Genomic DNA, 20,058 nt, shown 5'->3' on the forward strand with positions numbered 1-20,058 from the left:
TTTCTTTCTTTCTTTCTTTCTTTCTTTCTTTCTTTCTTTCTTTCTTTCTTTCTTTTTTGTTTTTTTCTTTTTTTGTTTTTCAAGACAGGGTTTCTCTGTGTAGCCCTGGCTGTCCTGGAACTCACTCTGTAGACCAGGCTGGCCTCGAACTCAGAAATTCACCTGCCTCTGCCTCCCAAGTGCTGGGATTAAAGGCGTGTGCCACCACCGCCCGGCCCTGTTTTAATTTCTATATCCTATACCTCTTGGTTTGCTGGCCTAAATAGAAATTTGTCAGTTGTATTGGTCTTTTCAAAAGAACTGCCTTTTGGGTTTATTTGGTTTTCTCTAATTTTTTTTCCTGATTCCATTTATCTATTTTTCCTACCATACCCCTCTTTTCAACAGGCTCTCATGCATCCCAGGCTGGCCTCTATATAGCCGAGGCTGGCCTTGAACTCCTGATCTTTATGCTACCACCTTCCAAGTTCTGGTTTGAGACAACAAGGTCTCACTTCATAGTCCAGGCTATCTTGGAACTCACTAGATAGTCCAAGCTTGCCTCAAACTCAGCAATTCTCCTGCCTCTGCTTCCAGAGGTCTAGAATCGCAGGCATGCTCTATCACACCTGACTGGGCTTCTTATTTGTTTTTTTTTTTTTATTCTCTTTTTCTGTTTGTCTTTGATTTATAACGTTCATCTTTCTCTGACTTCTTATGATAGAAGCTCTGAGTATTGATTTTAGACTCTCCTTCCTTTATAACACACACATCTCCTGGTTCCAGTTTTTCTTCTTCTGCTTCATCCCACAAAGTTTGTAATTCATTTAATTCAAAATGTTCTCAACCTGGCTAGCATTAGAGATGCCTATAACATTGGCAAAACCCATCTGGGCGTCTGTGAGGGTCTCTGGGCAAGATTGGCTTGTGGGTCGGTGTACTGAGTAGGAGAGGCCCACTCTGAATGAGCCGTGATTTCTGAAAGGCTGGGGCCCAGATGGAAAGTCAGAAAGGTGAGAAGAGATACTCGATCTCCCTTATTGAACAATGCATCTTTCTGCTGTTGCCTCTAAAGGTGTCAGACTCTGGGTTCCTCAGCCTTTGAAGGTGGAGCTGTACCAGCAGCCGTCCATGGTGCTTTCAGACCATTGGCCTGGAACTGGGGCTGCGTCGCCAGCTTCCTTGTGTTCTTAGGTGGTCAGCTTCTTGGTCTGAGCAGCTCTGAAGCAGGCGGCTGTCATGAGGCTCTTCAGCCTCCGGCCCTGTGAGTTAATAGGACACCCCCACTCAGTGTCTATATTTAATTGGCTCCAGTACTCTGGAAACCTCTGACTAGATACATAGAAATATAGTTTACAAGGATTGGTTAATTGATCATCTGAAACAGAATTTTGCCATGTTACCCAAGCTTTGCCTTGAACTTCTGAGTTCAAGTGAATCCCCTGCCTCCACCTCCTGAGTAGCTGGGACTACAAATCACTGTGCTGAGTTTAATCTGCTGTAGATTTTGATTCTGCTATAGGTAATGCTGTAGTGAAAGCTGAGAAAGTAACTCACTGGTACAGTGCCTACCAATGTTGCACAAGGCTCTGAAGTCAATGCTAGCACTGTCAAACAGTGTTTGTTTGGTTTTTTTATTTTAAAGGGAGCTTGAGGGGCTGGGAGGTGGCTCAGTGGGCTAAAAATTCACCATGCAAGCATGACTACTTGAGTTGAGTTCCCTGAACCCACTTAAAAGTGAAAAGAGAAAATTGACTCCACAACATCATCCTCTGGCCTTCACTCACACACATACACCATGGCTTATGTGCACCCACACACATGTACACACACACACACACATACATGCTCACACATATACCATGGCTTATGTGCACCCATACACATGTACACACACACACAGACACACACACATACATACATGCTCACACACATGTACACACACTCAATTAAAAAAAATTACCCCAGCAGGTAAAGATCTTTGCTACCAAGCCTAACAATCCCAGAAACCCACATGATAAAAGGAGAGAATCAGTCCCTGCACACTGTCTTCAGACCACATGTAAATCTGGCCCATGCACACACAAACAAATAGACTGTAAACACCTGAAAGGGAAGTTTGAATACTGCTATAATGAATTCCCTTGACCTGAGACACTTTAACTGTAGCGATATGTGGCCAGCATCATGCTAAAGGAGGTTCAGAGGGATGTGAAGGCACCTAGCAGGACCTTCTGTGGAACTGAGGGCTTGAGGCAGCCTTCCTCAGTAACACAACATTTAAGCTGAGAGTGAAGCAGTTGGAACTGGGGTGGGTGGCAAGAGGGTTGGGGTAGCTGAGAGGTGACCATTGGGCAGAGGAAGAAGGAAGGGGAAACGTTGAGTGGGGTGGAAAGGGAATGATCCCTGGAAAAGAAAATCTAACTGAGGAAGTGAAAAAGTTCCCTAGCTGCCGGGCGGTGGTGGCGCACGCCTTTAATCCCAGCACTTGGGAGGCAGAGGCAGGCGGATTTCTGAGTTCAAGGCCAGCCTGGTCTACAGAGTGAGTTCCAGGACAGCCAGGATTACACAGAGAAACCCTGTCTCCAAAAAACAAAAAAAAAAAAAAAAAAAAGTTCCCTAGCTGGAAGAAAATGTTTGAGGTTGAAGAGTGCTGAGGAAATGGGTCCAGAAAGCAGGGCGGCCTGGTTCACACAAAGGCTACAATGGGGAGCCGCTTACAGAGTTGTTTTTTTTTTTTTGGGGGGGGGGGTTGTTTGTTTATTTGTTTAGACAGGCTTTCTCTGTGTAGCACTGGCTGTCCTAGAACTCACTCTAGACCAAGGTGGCTTCGAACTTACAGAGATCCACCTGGCCCTGCCTCCTGAGTGCTGGGATTGAAGGTGCTGCCACCACCGCTGCCCCTGGCCAGTCACCACTGAAGGATTTTATTAAAGGGATAATGAAGCTCAGCAGTAGAACAGTTGCCTAGCAGACAAGAGACTCTGGGTTCAGCTGTCAACACCAGAAACAATGGAGGAAGTTCTGGGATTCTGGTGTGACACAGACAGAAAACTGCCTGCTGTGTACATGGCTGAAGAGACTCAGGCTACAGGGAAAGAGGATCTCATTGGACCTTGTCAGTCTCAAGACCTGTTAGTCTTTCGTTGCTGAAACCATGTATTTTGTGAAGTATCTGTCTTATTTAGCAGTCTTTAGCAAATCCCCAAGAGCCTTTTTCCATTCTGTTTTCCTTGTTGTCAGTTTTTGAACTCCCAGGCTGCACTGTAGATGATCTGAGGGCTTCTCAGGTCTACAGCTTAGTATCTCCTCTGCCCCAGGGCTTAGCTCTTATCTAGTCCCCAGCACTTGGGAGGCAGAGGCAGGCGGATTTCTGAGTTTGAGGCCAGCCTGGTCTACAGAGTGAGTTCCAGGACAGCCAGGGCTACACAGAAAAACCCTGTCTCGAAAAAACAACAACAAGAAACAAACAAACAAAACAAAAAAAAACAAAGCAAAACAAAAAACCAGAATGAAGCTGTCACTGGATCTCACCACTCAGATCCCCAGCCCTTTGACATGTCTGACAGAAGAATTCAGATGAGACCTGCGGAGTGTAGTGTAGAAGGTAGGCAGCTTACTAGAAAATGGAGAAGACAGCACAGGCAAGGGGACCATTGCAGCATCTGCATTTTAGGCAGCATTTGCACTGTGTCCGAAGTCTCCAGGTGACTGGCAGTCCGTCTCTTGATTGACCTTCCAGGGAGAAGGCCATGGTATATGCTCTTGCTCTTTACCACAATGCCTTCTGCTGTTCAGTAATTGTGTAAGGTTTAGGGCTGCTGAGATCAGTTTAGATAATAAGGATGTTCAAAGTGGTCCAGGATGTCGTCTTCTCATAGAGCCAGGGATACGACTCTGGGCCATTCTCCTGTCCAGATTGTGAAGAAAAGGTCCAGCCCAAGTGTCTTCTAAGGTTGCCAATTTCTAACTGATTACTTAACAAAACCCATAAAGAAGACAGATGATTTCTCAGATATGTGTATAGTGGTTTAGATAAAGCAGAAATGACAGTGAGGAAGTTGGTATACGGTTAGGTGTGATTGAAAGAATTAAGCTCCAGTAATCTTTAGTGCACCTGCGCTTACATCCAAAGCCCCTAAGAGCGAGAGGCACAGAGCCTGGGGCCCAGCAGAGCCCTGAGCCAGTGTCTCAGAGTCTATCATCCAGTAACCTATCAGTTGCTTTGAATGCTTAGAATGCTTAAATTAGAGAGTGTAAAGCTATCTGGACAGCTTAGGATCTTACTGCCCTGGCACACAGGTGAGAGTTCTGCCCAAACTTGCTATTTCACCATTCCTGTTCCCATATTCCTCAAGATGAATCTCTGGGATGAAGAAAATCTCAGTTTGAAATCCTCAGAAAGTCTTTCCAGGAACTATAGTTTGCCGAGTCTCTCTGAAAGAGCAGATGTTGATGGCTTTCACTGGGAAGCGTGGATTTCCCCCATGGACGTAGCATGCAGCGTGTCAGTCCCTGAGTCGGCTGTAGCAGGGCTGTCGTGTGCACACTAGTGTCAGCAATGTTTGGAGCTAGAAGATTGCAGACCAAGCTGTAAAGCATCCGAGAAGAAGGCACATGGACTCCAGAGCAGAGCCCCACCTCAGCCTTGCCCTAGCTGTTCTTGGTGCCACACCTTCCTCATCTCTGCCATAAGGAAATTTATTTCTTCCTCATGGGTTCATTTTGGTGGCAAGAGAATTAAGGAAAAGCTTCTATTACATTGGGGGTTCCCTGCACAGGTCCCCTTATCTTATGTAACTGTACCTCACTCTGCTGAAACAACAAACTCCCTTGTGCTGGCCCAGAAGTTTTGGGTCTAGGAATCACTTGCAGAGTCCACAGAGTGACCTGCTGTGCATTGCTTGCCCTCAGGATCCTCCTAGACCAGAACGTAAATGAGCTACAGAGACAAGTGAGAACCTTGCAGGATAAGGAGGAACAACAAGAAGCAGCCAATTCCCAGAAACAAGAGGCTCTACGAAAACAACTGGAAAGCGAGAGAAGAAAGTGTGAAGAGGTAAGAAAGTAGCAGACGGGTGTCCCTAGTGTCCTGTTCTCACAGACTGGAATGAGTCTCCATCGTTACTATTGGTATTTGGCTAATTTACCTACTGAATTTAGCTGAGAAAACAAATATATACAAAGAATGGAGGTTACAGACATAGATATAGATATATCTCCAAGTGGAGGGGAAGGAAATATGACTTCCTCGTATCATCTGGGCTGTTTGGTTAGGGTATAAATTAATAGGATCTGGAGTGATGCCTTAATGATTAAGAGCACTGACTGTCCAGAGGACATGGGTTCAAATATCCAGGCACCTACATTGTAGCTTATAACTGTCTGTAACTCCAGTTCCAAGGAATCCTCTTGGAACATGTCACATCTTCTTTGGAACATGTCAGGCACCAAACACACATGTGGTGTGCAGACATACATGAAGGCAAAACATTCTTATATATAAAATGAAAAATATGTATTTTTTAAAAAAATTAATCAACATAAGAGCAAATTAATAGGAGTAAGACCATTTTAAATATATGAATATTTAAATATATTCATATATGAATGAGTGTCCACAAAACATGAGGCTTAAAACAGGTCATATGGTTCAACATTTGTATAGCATCCTGAGCTATCTAGAAGGGCCCCTGGGACCTCTGGAGCACAGTAGAGACAAGTTTCAGAAGGTGTGGGGAGGAATTGTAAGGTGAGGAAGGGGTCATCTCAAAAACAAATAAGTCTCCCCAATGTGGACCAAGGACATCACTCAGTGGGTAAAGCATTTACCATGAAAGTGTGAAGACGCCAGGCAGTGGTGGCCTTTAATCCCAGCACTTGGGAGGCAGAGGCAGGTGGATTTCTGCGTTTGAGGCCAGCCTGGTCTACAGAGTGAGCTCCAGGACAGCCAGGACTACACAGAGAAACCCTGTCTCGAAAAACCAAAAAAAAAGAAAAAAGAAAGAAAAAAAGTGTGAAGACATGAGTTTGAATCCCCAGCACGAATGTAAAAGCCCAACACACAGTGTGTCTGGTACCCCAGTGCTCCTATGGGGAAACAGGAGGCAGAGAGTGGAGAATCCCTAGAAGTTCAAGGTTTAGGGACCCTGGGGAGCACAGTGTAGAAAAGCAAAGAGGACCCCATCTAAAAGAAGATGAGAAGGCAAGAATCATGAGGTTGTCCTCTGACATCTCTATGATGGCTATAGCACATACATGCCCACATCACACATATGAGTGCACGCACATGCACACACACATATACGAATAAAGCCCTCTTCCTGAATAGAAACTTGCTGACCTGCATTTCCTGTATAGATGTAAATTCCTTTTACAAGAGATAGCTCTTCCTCGGCTGGTGAGATGGCTCAGCGGTTAAGAGCATTGAGGGGAGGGAAAAAAAGATAGCTCTTCCGAGCTGCTTTCATGTGTGTAGTTTCTCAGAATAACAAGCTTAAAAACACACCAACGAAGTGCACGGGAGGTGTGCTAGTCAGTGTTACTATTGTTATGATGGAATACCATGACCAAAGCAAGTTAGAGCCAGGCAGCGGTGCCACACACCTTTAATCTCAGCACTGAGGAGGCAGAGGCAGGTGAATCTCTGAGTTTGAGGCCAGCCTGGTCTACAAAGCTAGTTCTAGGACAGCCAAGGCTATACAAAGACATCTTGGAGGGGCTGGGGAGGGGCAAGTTGTGGAGGAAGGAGTTTATTTGGCTTATACTTCCATATTGTAGTCTACCAATGAAGGAAGTCAGGGCAAGAACTCAAGTAGGCCTGGAACTTGAAGGCAGGAGCTGATGCAGAGGCCATGGAGGAGTGCTGCTTACTGGTTTGTTCATCCTAGCTTGCTCAGCCTACTTTCTTTCTAGAACCCTGAGTTTGAATCCCCAGCACCACCGGCCCAAGGATAGCACCACCCACAATGGACTGGGCCCTCCCTTATTAGTCACTAATTAAGAAATGCCTTACAATCAAGGATGTGGTGCACACCTTTAATCACAGCCTTTGGGAAGCAGAGGCAGGTTGATCTCTGAGTTTGAGGTCCGCCTTGGTCTACAGAGTGAGTGCCATGACAACCAGAGCTACACAAAGTAAAATGAAGAAAGAAAGAAAGAAAGAAAGAAAGAAAGAAAGAAAGAAAGAAAGGAAGGAAGGAAGGAAGGAAGGAAGGAAGGAAGGAAGGAAGGAAGCAGGCAGGCCTACAGCTGGATTTTATAGAGGCATTTTCTCAATTGGAGTTCCCTCCTTTCAGAGGACTCTAGCTTGCGTCAAGTTGACAGAAAAAATAGCCAAAACATTGTGGTAATTCTGATCAGTGACTCAGTGGTTTGGGGGTTGTGTGTCCTAGGCCCCCAAACAAATAAGAAGTTATTTAATACATGAGGAAAAAACGCTGGCAAAGCTGCTGGATGGGAGATCAGAAGGAGCTGCCATGGGTTTCCAATAAACCCCGAGGATCCAGAGATCACAGAGAAGCTACCTCCTCCAGGGCCAAAGATGTCTCGACCACTGTCTGCCTGTGACTATGACCATGTGTTCAAGGAAACACTAAGTGGGAAAGGCATGCCTGCGTTCTCTCTGTGAGCCCACACTACTTCAGTACTTCACTTCTGAACCCAGACAGTAGGGTTCTTATTGTTGTTCTTGTTTGTCAATTTTTGTTTGTTTTCCTCCCACATAAGGCAATCCTGTGCAGGCACCAGCAGGGTGTACAAAGTTTTAACTCAGTGGAACATCATCTGCCTGGAGACAGCATCAGATCTTACAAAGTAAGGGCTAGTTCTGCAGGACCATCCCAGATATCGGTCTGGATTTCCCTGCTTTGTTTCTGGAGATCAGCTGTAAATCTGAAGCTGCTGTGATGCACTATGAGGTTTGGTCCTGATGCTTAGAATGGCTCAAGAGAGGCCGGTTAAGAGCATCTGCTGAGGCTGCTCACAACTGCCTACAATTCTGGCTTCAGGGGATGCAGCGCCCTCTTCTGGCCTTTGCTGGTGTACGCACACAGGTGTACACATACATAAAAGTAGAATGTCTCTGGAGATGTTTACTTGGTTATCAGCTTACTAGAAAAGATTGAGACTCAGAAATAGCCAGTAGGAAGAGATGCCCAGGAGTGTGAGACTTGACCCAGAGTTCATGTGTCCAGCCTGCGCCTCCACACGTTCACCAACCCACAAGCTCTCTAATTCCTAACCTCATGGAATTTTTATGGAAGTTTCTGGCTCAGGGTTTTATACAAAAGGAACTTGGAAGAGATCCCTACTCTGCTGTAACCACAAATAAAAAGCTGAGCAAGCTGAAATTTTAAAGCAATACTTCTTGATCTATCAGGGAACTGAGGTCACAGGGTCACAACTGACCTGAGGTCGGAGAGACTTGCGATATTAGCCCACTCCACCCCCATTTTAAGGGGAATAAATGGAGCCAAGGGAAGAGGCACGTGTAAGGGCCATGGTTCAAAGGGGAAACTAACTGAAAGATGAAGTCTACTCATGGGAGCAGAGGATGCAGCCCATCCCCCTTGCCATGGCACCATACACTACATATCCATGTTTAACAACTCCCTTCATCATGTCTGGCTATAGGAAAATTCACAAGACATTTTAAGACATGACATGAAGGATCTGAGTAACATTGAAGAATCAAGACTCAAGCATGATGAGAGTATCGAAATTATCATAAATGCAAAGCACCTGCAATTAATACGCTGTGGACCCTAGTAAAGCAGGTATCACATAAAAGGGGAAACAGAGATTGAAAGTCTAAGGAAGAACAGAAACGCACGACATAGAAATCACAGTAGCAGAAGTGGTGGCAGCCTGTGACAGGGCTCTTAGCAGACTGCATACAGCTGAGGGGAGAATCCTGGATCCTGGAAATCACAACAGAAAGTTCAAAAGCAGCGAGCAAAGTGGACTTTAAGAGAAAAAGAACAGATTATTTGATACAGAAAGTATAATGCATGGCACAAATGCAGAAAACCAAGGTAAAAGGAGAAACGCTTGGTAGAATAATGGTTGAGGATGTCCAAAAGTCAGATGCTGAACCGCAGATGCAGAAGGCTCAGAGACTGCCAAGCAAGATGTCCAAAGAACCTCATGTAGGCTTATGATGCTCAAACTGAAGTTCAAAGAGAAGGTAATATCCCAGAAGAAGACACAGGGACAAAATACTTCCTCAGACAAAATATTGGGTGGTTTGATGCCCTAAGTGTGCTTTGTCAGCAATGTTAACAGATGTTCTTTAGACAAGAGAAAAACACAAAAGCAAAGCAAAACAATAACAAAACCCACAAAAAGACAAGAATCTACATTATGCACAGAAGTCAGCCAGCCAGATGACCCAATGGGTAAAGGATCTTCAGACTTCTGAAAGTTGTCCTCTGACCTTCACAAGCATCCCCATGGCACATGCACAAACAATAAATATGTATTTATTAACCACTGAGATGGCTCAGTGGTTAAGAGCACTGGCTGCTCTTGCAGAGGACCCAAGTTCAGTTCCCAGCACCTACATGGCAGCTCACAACCATACGAAGTGCAGGTCACTCAGGGATGTATTGCCCTCTTCTGTCTCCTCGAGCATGACACACACACACGCATGGTACCCAGACATACATGCAGGCACATGTGCTTGCATGCACCTACACACACACAAACACACACACGCACACGCACACGCACGCGCACGCGCGCACGCGCACATACAGACATGCATATACACACACAATGTATTTCAGAAAGAAAGGAAGAGCATCAGAGAAAAACTAAAGATAAAATGAAACTTTTTGTTTTAGTTGATCTTGTATAGTTTGATCACATTAGTGATAGGAGGCCACTGGAGAGAGGGCTCAAAAAGTCAAGAGCACTTGCTGCTCTTCCAGAGGCCCGAGTTGCATTCCTAGCACCCATGTAGGCTGGCTCATAAACACCTGTAACTCCAGCTCCAGGAGATGTGACACTAATCCTTTGACCTCCAAGGACACCTGTATGCACATACATTCACACGGACGTGAATGTACATGAATAGAAATAAAATACGTATTTAAAGATGACAGCAACAATAGAATTATACCATAAGTTCTTGTACACACATGTAGTGTGCTTATGTGTAAGGACAATGGACGGCAGCAGTGATACAGCGTATGGGAATAACTATCACACTAGTTTGCCCTTGCAGTCCACTGGCACTGCCCGGGAAGTGCTATAGCATCTGAGACTGAACTTAAGGTCTAGCACAGTATCCCACGCCTTTAATCCCAGTACTCAGGAGCATAGGAAGGCAGATCTCTGTGAGTTCAAAGCCAGCTAAAACTACATAGTAAGACTCAAAAACAAGGGGCTGGAGAGATGGCTCAGCGGTTAAGAGCACTGACTGCTCTTCCAGAGGTCCTGAGTTCAAATCCCAGCAACCACAGGGTGGCTCACAACCATGCATAATGAGATTGGATGCCCTATTCTGGTGTGTCCGAAGACAGTGACAGTGTACTCATAAATAAAATAAATAAATAAATCTCAAAAAAAAAAACCCACACACCCCTAAACATCCTAATGCCATTTAATACAGGTAGCTATTGAGCCCAGGTTTCAGTCAACAGACCTAACTACTTAAAGTCACACAAGAGGTTACGATCAACATTTCAAATTTCAGAGCTGGAGACATGGCTCAGTGGTTAAGAGCACTTGTTGCTTTTACAGAGGACCAGAGTTTAGCTCCCAGCACCCACCTCAGGCTACTCACAACCCACATGTAACTCCAATGGATTCAGCACCCTCTTATGGCCTCTTTAGGTACATATACCTATGTGCATAAACACATGTACACACACACACATACACACACACACACGCAATTAAAATAAATCATTAGATAAGTTTAAATTCTAACTCCAATAAGCACATCCATCTCAATAACTTCGGCCTGTTCAACCTTATAGTCCTTCCTCCCCAGCTTAGCCTCCTAGAAATCCACCCCCCACATATGCCTCTAGCTTCTTGCATTGTAAGATGCCCAATCCTCCCCGTATTCCTCATTTATTTCTAAGTCAAGGCCTATATCCAGTCTCTTCTCTCCCATGGTGTGTTAGAGTCTAACTCTTACGTCACGACTGGAGAGACAAGAAGGAAGATGTGGTGGTGGTCATATACAGGTGGCTTTCAAGGACAACAGCATCTTTTTTTTTTTTTTTTTTTTTAGACCCGGTTTCTCTGTGTAGCCCTGGCCTACACACTGATCTTGAATTCACTGTGTATCTGAGATGGTCTTGAACTTGTGATCTTCCTGCCCCCACCTTCCAAGTGCTTGAATGACTGACTAGTGTGCCATGCTCTGTGCCATGGTGGGGAGCAAACCCAGGGCTCCATACGTGCTAGGCGAGCCCTCCGCCAACAGAAACAGATCTCTAGCAACAGCGTTCTTCTTCCAAAGTACCTGCCTAAGATGCAACTCGTACAGATGCCCAAAGCAAGGATGTTAAACTCTGCAGGCACAAGGTGAGACCTGCTTACGTTGATTGCCACCGGAGCTTGAATTCGAGGTTCTGTTGGATGTCGCTCTTCCCTTCGTTTTCTGTGTGTCTCTGAGCCCTGTGTTTCACAGAACACGAGAAGGCCATGGCATCAATTTGTGATGTAAATCTTCCATCTGTTTGATAAAGCTTTGCTGTTGTTGTTATGTTGGCTTTCTAGCTACAAGAGAGGTTACTTTAAGATACTCATCTAACCTCTGTGGTCCTCCAACTCTACATTCGTCCAGTAATTAGACTCCTAAGTTGGGAGTGTTCTCCCTGGAAATGCTGATTGACTTGATCAGAGATGTCTGGCTCACCCTGCAGACCCCAGAATTCTCAGTTCTGTCACAGCACAGCTACTTGAATGAGAAGATTTGAGAAGGCTCCATATGGAAGGAAAGGCTCATTCCTCCTCTTGGTGTCAGTGGTCTTTGTCCATGGCCTGAGGCAAAGCGGCATGATGAGAAACGCCTGGTGGAGCAACTGTTCTCCTGATCCTTCACAGGGGTCACATATCAGATATCCTGCATGCCAGATATTTACATTGTGATTCAAAATTACAGTTATGAAGTAGTAATGAAAATAATTTTATGGTTGGAGTCATGACAACATAAGGAACTGTATTAAAGGGTCACAGCATTGTGAAGGCCAGGAACTGCTCCGGAGGTGTGAGGACACTTCATATGGTCTTCCAAAGCACTTCCCTGTGGGCAGCTGTTAGCTGATAACATAGTCAAGCCTTTTCCTATGGGTGCTTTATAACAATGAGCTCAGACTACAGATTAAGAATCCCTAATCCAAAACTCAGAAATCCAAAACTCTCCCAAACCTGAAATCTTTGGAGCTGGACATATTGGCACATGCCTGGAATCCCAGCTACTTGGTAAATGCTGAAGCAGGAGGATTGCTTTGAGCTCAGGAGTTTTAGGCCTCAATGAGTAACATTGCAAGAACCTATCTGTGATAGATTGAATGTAGTTGGCCCAGGGAGTGGCACTATTAGGAGGTGTGACTTGGTTGGAGTAGGTGTGGCCTTGTTGGAGGAAGTGTGTCATTGTGGGCGTGGGCTTTAATACCCTTGTCCTAGCTCCCTGGAAGTCAGTCTTCTGTTTGTCTTTAGTACAAGATGTTGAACTCTCAGCTCCTCCTGCACCATGCCTGCCTGGGTACTGATGATAATAGACTGAACCTCTGAACCTGTAAGGCAGCCCCAATTAAATGTTTTCCTTTATAAGACTTGCCTTGGTCATGGTGTCTGTTCACAGCAGTAAAACACTAACTAAGACATTATCTAAAATAATACACAGACACACAAATGCTAGACATGTTTTGAATGCTGACATGATGCCACATGTGGACAGCTCCATCTCTGACCTCATGTGGTAGGTCATCCAAATACAGGTGCACAAAAATATTACAATATGCTGGGCGGTGGTGGCACACACCTTTAATCCCAGCACTTGGGAGGCAGAGGCAGGCGGATTTCTGAGTTCGAGGCCAGCCTGGTCTACAGAGTGAGTTCCAGGACAGCCAGGGCTACACAGAGAAACTCTGTCTCGAAAAACCAAAAAAAAAATAAAACACAATACTTCCAGGCGATGAGAATAAGGGGTATATGAGACACAAATGGATTTCGTCTCTGGCCTTGGGCCTCATTCCCAAGGTAGCTCATCATGTAATTGCAAATATCCCCAAATCCTGAATGCTTGTCTCGAGCATTCTGGCTAAGAGATATTTGACCTGAACCTTCCAATCTAACTAGCTTGGATAGCCACTTTGAGTTTCTAGTCACTGAAGTCACTTCTAGATCCAAATACCTTATGGGTCAAAGCTCAATAGATTTTCTTTAGTTTTTGCACTCATGTTATAAAAAAAGCAAACTGCCAGAGCTGGAGAGATGATTCAGCGGTTAAGAGCACTGACTACTCTTCCAGAGGTCCTGAGTTCAATTCCCAGCAACCACATGGTGGCTCACAACCATCTGTAATGGGATCTGATGCCCTCTTCTGCTGTGTCTGAAGACAGCGACAGTGTACTCACATAAAATTAAATAAATCCTAGGGGAAAAAAAAGCAAGCTGCCTCCCTTTTTCTCTATGCTCACATCACACCAGTGAACACTGGAGTCTCCTGTGACCTCCAAGATACGCAGCTTTCTGCCTACAGGCAAGCCAGCAATGCCTCTGAGTGACCAGAAGCTGGGTATCTTCTGATTCAATTCAATTCTGACACAATGAACCTGGAGACTATTTCATCAGACCTCATGGATTAGGTAGGATTCAGTCTCTCAAGACTTCAGGCCCAGTGGCAAGGGTAGGCCTCTGGAATTATTTATTTTTCTCCCCCTCCCCCTTTCTTTGAGACAGGTCTCACATAGTACCAGGTGGCCTCAAAGTCTTTATTTAGCTGAAAATGCTCTTGACCAGTTGCTAAGATTGTTAAGTGCCACAACATATAGTTTTATGCAAAGCTGGGGATCCAACTCGAGACTAAGTGCATGCCAGGCAAGCACTCTGCCAACTGAGCCACACCCATAGCCTGCACCCCTAGCCTGGCCTGCAGAATTCCTGACCTACTAGAAATGGGCTACTGTTTCCATGATCCCTCCTGAGATCCAGTTGCTTTGCTAGAGTGCTCACACAACATGGGGGAATACTATGCTTCTGTTTCCTGGCTTGCTACAAAGGTCATTTTAAAGGACAGAAATAAGCAGTCAGACAAAGGGACACATAGAATGATGTCAGGAAAGGTCTGGAGCCAGGAGCTCCTGGCTCCGCGAAGTCGTAGGGAGCCTGCTCCCAGCATGTGAAAGAATACAGTCCTGCAAGCATGCATTTAGCTAGACCTAGAACCTCAGACCAAACAGTATCCAAGGCTCCTCAGATCTTGCCCTTTGGAGTTTGTGTGAGGACTTGACTACACACACACAGACTAGTCCTTTTTCTCCACCATGTCTTTCAGTATGTCAAGAGCAACCAGGAATTGTCAGAGAAACTCTCTAGCTTGCAGCAAGAAAAGGAAGCTCTATGGCAAGAACATGGGCGGTTTTTGGAGCAACTTGGTGATCATGTGAGGTAAACAAAGCAGGATACGGAGGGCTGATTGGTTAGCAGCCCCCAGAGCAATCACACCACTGGGGCCATCAGTGTGACTTCCCAGTCCTAGCTACATACTGTTCCAAGGAAGATGTGGGGCCCAATTCCTCCTCAAGAAGAGAGATTTAACCATTTACAGAACTCTCTGTTTGTATGTATCTTGCTTTCCCCGAGTATACCCTCTCACCGTCTTCAAGGATTTTCCCTACGTTCTTTAATAGTTACTATTTATTTTTAATTTATGTGTGTGGATGTGAGCCTACATGCATTTACATGTGTACGACACAGGAGCCCTTGGAGACCATAAGAGGGTGTCAGATCCCCTGGAACAGGAGTTACATACAGGTGGTTGTAAGCCGCCATGTGGGTACCGGGTACTAAAATGGTGCCCCCTGGAAGAGCAACAAGCGTGTCTAAGCATTGAGCTGTCTCTCCAGGCTGTCTCTTATTTCCTTTCCTCCGCCTGGACAGTATGTACACCAGACACCAGAGAGCACAAAAATCCTAACTAATCACTGCAGTGTTCTCTGCCTCGACAGCAGAGCCTTCCTGGACCTCCCTGAGGCCAGGCCCAAGTCTCAATCTCACTGCCACCAATAGACAATGCCAACATGCTGGTACCAACCTGCTACAGAACTAACTTCCTGTATAGGCAAGGTGGCTGCTTAACCACACTATTTTACTCGGTGTAATTTCATGCCTTGACCAGCAATTGGCGACAAAGAGCACAAAGAGCAAAAGTGCAGTCAGGAAAGCTCAGGCTGGCCAGTCATCCCACCCCAGGCCTGATTCCCTTTGGAATGGCTCCAGGGTCCGTGATTGAACAGCACTGTGCATCATTAATGCCCTGGCAAACGTCCAGACGCATCCCACCACTGCTGCTACCATGATGGAGGAGCTGCTGTTTCTCCACATCCCTTTTGAAGGGGGAAGGGGTCTTGATGAAAATTTCCTCCAACATTCTTGCTTTTGACGCATATAGAACACGTGCCCAAAAGGCTAATAGACAATTCAATGCATTTTGACAAATGTGTATATACATGTAACTCCCACCTCAATCAAGATGCAGAACACATCCCCACTGCTTGTGTGTCTCCTGCCTGTGTGCAGTCAGTCTGCAGCTGCATCCCCTGTGTCCTCCTCAGGCAACCACTGCTGTGCTGTCTGCGTTCCCAGAATTTCTAAGTAGGCTCGCTCTGCATGTTGGTCTTTTCATGCCTGACTTGAGCAAGAGCTCAACGTATTCCATTATTTACATGTGTACTTACGGCCAGATCTTTCCACTGGATTTTGAGTGTGTGTGTGTGTGTTACAGCTGCAAGGCTGAATAATTCTCCATGTTATTTATGCATGACCTTTAGAAAAATGACTCTAATCTCAGCTGCATGTGCGTGGGTCCTTACATACATGAATTTAATCGAAATCTATGAAAAGCAACCAGTGTTTTCCCAGAGCATTACCATACAGTTCTAACATGTATCCAGAGATGAAGAGCACAGATCTATGAAGGGCAGTGGAAGGAAAGGTCAAAGCCCAAGGTTCATTTTCGTTTCTATCTCCCTGATCCCAGTCCTGAACTTTACAGATAAATGTTGTATTTACATGTTTTCCCAGCTGCTTTTCCAGAGAAACAAATTCCTCACCTTCTTGAAGCCCAAGTAGTAAGCAATCTGGTTTTACTTAGACACAAGCTAAAAGATTTCCCCTAAGTGTTGTGCTATCTCATGAGGCTGGTGGTTAACATAGTCAGAAGGACAGAAAAGCTGCACATTATTTGGGCAAGCAGTCCTGGAACCTCAGACCAAACCAGTATCTAAGCCAGACAGCCAGACAGCGGTAGCCAGGGAAGCCTCTGGGTTACTCCTGGCTGTTTGGCATCATGTGTGCAGGAACCCACATATAGATACACACGTACACAGAGTTTTACAAACTAGACAATACTGAACATATTGGGAATCAGCTATTTTCCCAGTTTCTCTAGACTTTATCCCTTTCCTTTTTAAATAAAACAATTTTTTAGTTAATCTAAGTGATGAGGTAACAGCTCTTTGGTTGGGAAGCTAAAGATTTGGGGCTTTAATTCTTTTATTATTTATTTTATTTTATGTGTATGAGTGTTCTGTTTGTAAATATGTAAGTACATCACATGCATGCCTGGTGTCCTTGAAATTTCTGAAGAGGGCATGGGATCCCCTGGAACTGGACTCTAGTTATAGATGGTTGTGAGCAGTCCTGTGGGTGCTGGAAATGGAACCTGTGTTCTCTGTAAGAGCATCAAGTGCCCTTAACTGCTCAGCCAACTCTCCAGCCCAAGACTGGGTATTAATAGCTAGGATAAGTAGAAGAACTTCTGAAAGTGTGTGCTGTGTGTCAGATGACGTCAGAACATCACTGAGCATGGTATCACAGACCTGTAATGTTAGCTGATGATTAGAAGAGGCAGGAGAGTAGAAGTTCAAGGTCAGCTTCAGATATATAGCCAAGTTCAAGGCTACCCTGGGCTACATGAGACAAAATATTTTAGAAAAAAATCATGATTTTACTGGCTGTAATGGCACACACTTATAATTTCAGTACTCAGGAAATGGAGACAGAAGGATCAGGAGTTCAAAGCTAGCCTAGGCCACATTTGTGAGAAACCTGTCTCAACGTCAAAATCCATCAGCATCACTGTGAACACCTGGGAGACCTAGAGGAGGCTAGGAAAGTTGTATTACCATGAGATGCCCGATCTTTGATGCTCCTCAGGATCCTGATACCCAGGAATAGCTTTCACCACGAATTCCCAGTGCAACAGAGAAAGAGGTTGCTATGGGAGGCAATCATCTTCTTAGGGACTGAAAACAATTTACAGACGTGTGTATTTCACTATTGTAGTGGGTGCTGTGTAAGGGCCACAGGTTGAAATAGGTCTGTGGCAAGTTTATGAATGTAGCTGTCTATAGTGAGTGCCATTAGTTACGGTACTGTATGAAAACCTGAATAGAAATGGCTTCAGAGGCCAGGAGGCAGCTCGGTCGGTAGTTACGTGAGGACCTGAGTTCAGGTCCCCAGAATCCATGTAATAAGCCTGTAACTCTGGGGCTGGGGGAGAGGGGAAGACAGGCAGATCCAGGAGCTCACTGGCCAGTCAGCCTAGTCAGATGGGTGTGCTCCAGGGTCAGTGTGAAAATACTAAGTGGAGAACAACACTCAGACATTGACCTTTGGCCTCCACACTTATCTACACATGCATGCACACACATGCACATACTCGTGAACACACACACATACACACACGCATGCACAAAGCAGGAGATAGAAAGCTAGGCATGTTGACACATGCCCGTTACAATCTCAGATTCAGGATCTTGAATCTAAGGCCAGTCTGGGCCACATAGTGAGTCCCAGGTCAGTCTAAGCTCCACAGTGGGAGTCTGCCTCAAAGAACCAAAAAGAGGCGTGTGGTGTGTGGGTGGTGTTTCTCTCTTATCTGACAATGCAGACATAAGCAGGACTGGAATGGAGGTTCCCTGCGTCAGAGGCTGAGGCAGCCACTGTCTTGCCACTGCCCCAGCAGCCTGTAGTCTTTAGTTTTGTTTTGTTGTTTTGATTGGTTGTTTTTTTTTAGTTTCAGGTTTTGGTTTTGTGTTTGGTTTGGTTTGGCTTGGTTTTGGTTATTTTTTGTTTGTTTTTAGACAGGGTTTCTCTGTGTGGGCCTGGAACTCACCCTGTAGACTAGGCTGTCCTTGAACTCATAGATCTGTCTGCCTCTGATGTGCCACTGCCACCTGGCTTTGCATCTTGTAGCTTTAAGATGTGGAACTTGTCCACATCACTGAAGACAGTTTACTACAATTCCCACCTTTCAGTCAGTAAGCAGGGAGAGAAGGCAGGCACATGCCGGCTTCTTTTAAGGCACGCATTTCCTTCTTACATTCTGTTAGCCCAACTGAACATGGATTTATGCAGCCACAAAGAAAGCTAGAAAAATCTAGCTATAAGGAAAAATAATTTAGTTATTTTACAAGACAACTGTTCCTCAGCCAAATCTCATGGATTCTATAATGATAAAAAGAAATTTAAGGGCCAGCCATTAGGCTCAGCGGTAAAGGAAGGCACTTGCATAAAGCCTGATGACCTGAGGTCAGTCCCTGGAACCCACACACGGTACAAGGAGCGAACCAACTACTACAAGTTATCCTCTGAGCTCCACATATATTTTGTGGAGAAATAATAATAATTTTTTAAAATGCAAGGAGTATAGGCCGGGTATAGTGGCACATGCCTTTAGGCTCAGCACTTGGAAGGGTGGCAGAGGCAGGGGGATCCTTGTGAGTTCAAGGCCAGCCTGGTCTATTTAGAAAACTTCAGGTCAGCAAGGGCTATATGGTGAGACCTTGTCTCAAAACAAAATAGTATAGCCAGGAACTAGACAAATAGAAATAATAATTTTCATCAGTGGTGCAGGATTCAGAATTCCTACATCAGGGATGCAAAGGCCCAGGAGTTTCCTAAATTAAACTCAGACACTAAAGAGTCATCAGTTCAAACCAAGGTAATCCAGAGGCTTGAGTTCACAGGGCTGGCTGATGAGGGGGCATTATTCTAGACTCATCCTTCACATAGGTGAAGAAGGCACAAGACAAGCCAGCATCCACACTTATGGTCCATAGGTCATATCCAAGGAGACCAATAGGCCCTACCTGCATTCCAGCATACTTAACCTGAATTTTGCTTTTATAGAAACTACAAAGACAAACACCACTGCCACAAAGCCAAGCTTCAAAAGGTCAAGGACCGTCTGACTCACGAGTTAGAAATTCGGAATAAGAGGATTAAAGAACTTGAAGATGAAACTGGGAAACTTCAACAGAAAATTGAAATGGTGAGGGAAAAAAAAGAGAGAACGCCATGTCCCCACTGGTGGTCGACAGTCTAAGTACACCTGCTCATCTTCTCCTTTGTTATTCATGGCGTCTCTCAGTCCCAGCTTTCGTTTTTCCTACCACCCCTTCCGTGTGAGGAATTCCTTTTATTTTTAATGCATGTGTATGTATGTGTGCACATTGGTGTGTGTGTGTGTGTGTGTGTGTGTGTGTGTGCACGCATGCACATGTGTGGATGTTTGCTTGTATGAAGGTACATGTGGAGGTCAGGAGACAACTTCAGGGGTCATCCCCCAGAGCACGGTGTGCCTGCTTCCTTTCTCTCACTGGGCTGGCCCTCAACAATGAAACTTAACTGGCTGACCAGCAAGCACCCAAGGATCCCCACCTCTTTACCACCCAGAGGTTACAACCCTCACAGCCATGCCCAGGATTTTTAGGTGGGTTCTGGGGATCCAACTCAGGGCCTCGTGCTTACAAAGGAAGCACTTTACTGAGCTAGCCCCACCAGCCCAGATGTGAGGACTCTCTTAAGGACCTGCAAGACTTGTAGGGTTGC

General features: G+C 45.3%; 1 protein-coding gene across 3 annotated transcripts in view; it reads left to right on the forward strand.

Moving 5' to 3' along the window:
- Ccdc30 (coiled-coil domain containing 30) overlaps positions 1-20,058 on the forward strand; it is a 94,142-nt gene that overhangs the window by 64,417 nt on the left and 9,667 nt on the right. For all 3 annotated transcript variants that reach the window (XM_028787752.1, XM_028787760.1, XM_028787744.1), the window contains exons 8-10: positions 4,894-5,038; positions 14,498-14,610; positions 19,357-19,498. In XM_028787752.1, the coding sequence (XP_028643585.1) occupies positions 4,894-5,038; positions 14,498-14,610; positions 19,357-19,498 (400 nt within the window). The remainder of the gene's footprint in view (positions 1-4,893; positions 5,039-14,497; positions 14,611-19,356; positions 19,499-20,058) is intronic.

Source organism: Grammomys surdaster, unplaced genomic scaffold (assembly GCF_004785775.1).
Source record: "Grammomys surdaster isolate TR1022 unplaced genomic scaffold, NIH_TR_1.0 100, whole genome shotgun sequence".
NCBI lineage: Eukaryota > Metazoa > Chordata > Mammalia > Rodentia > Muridae > Grammomys > Grammomys surdaster.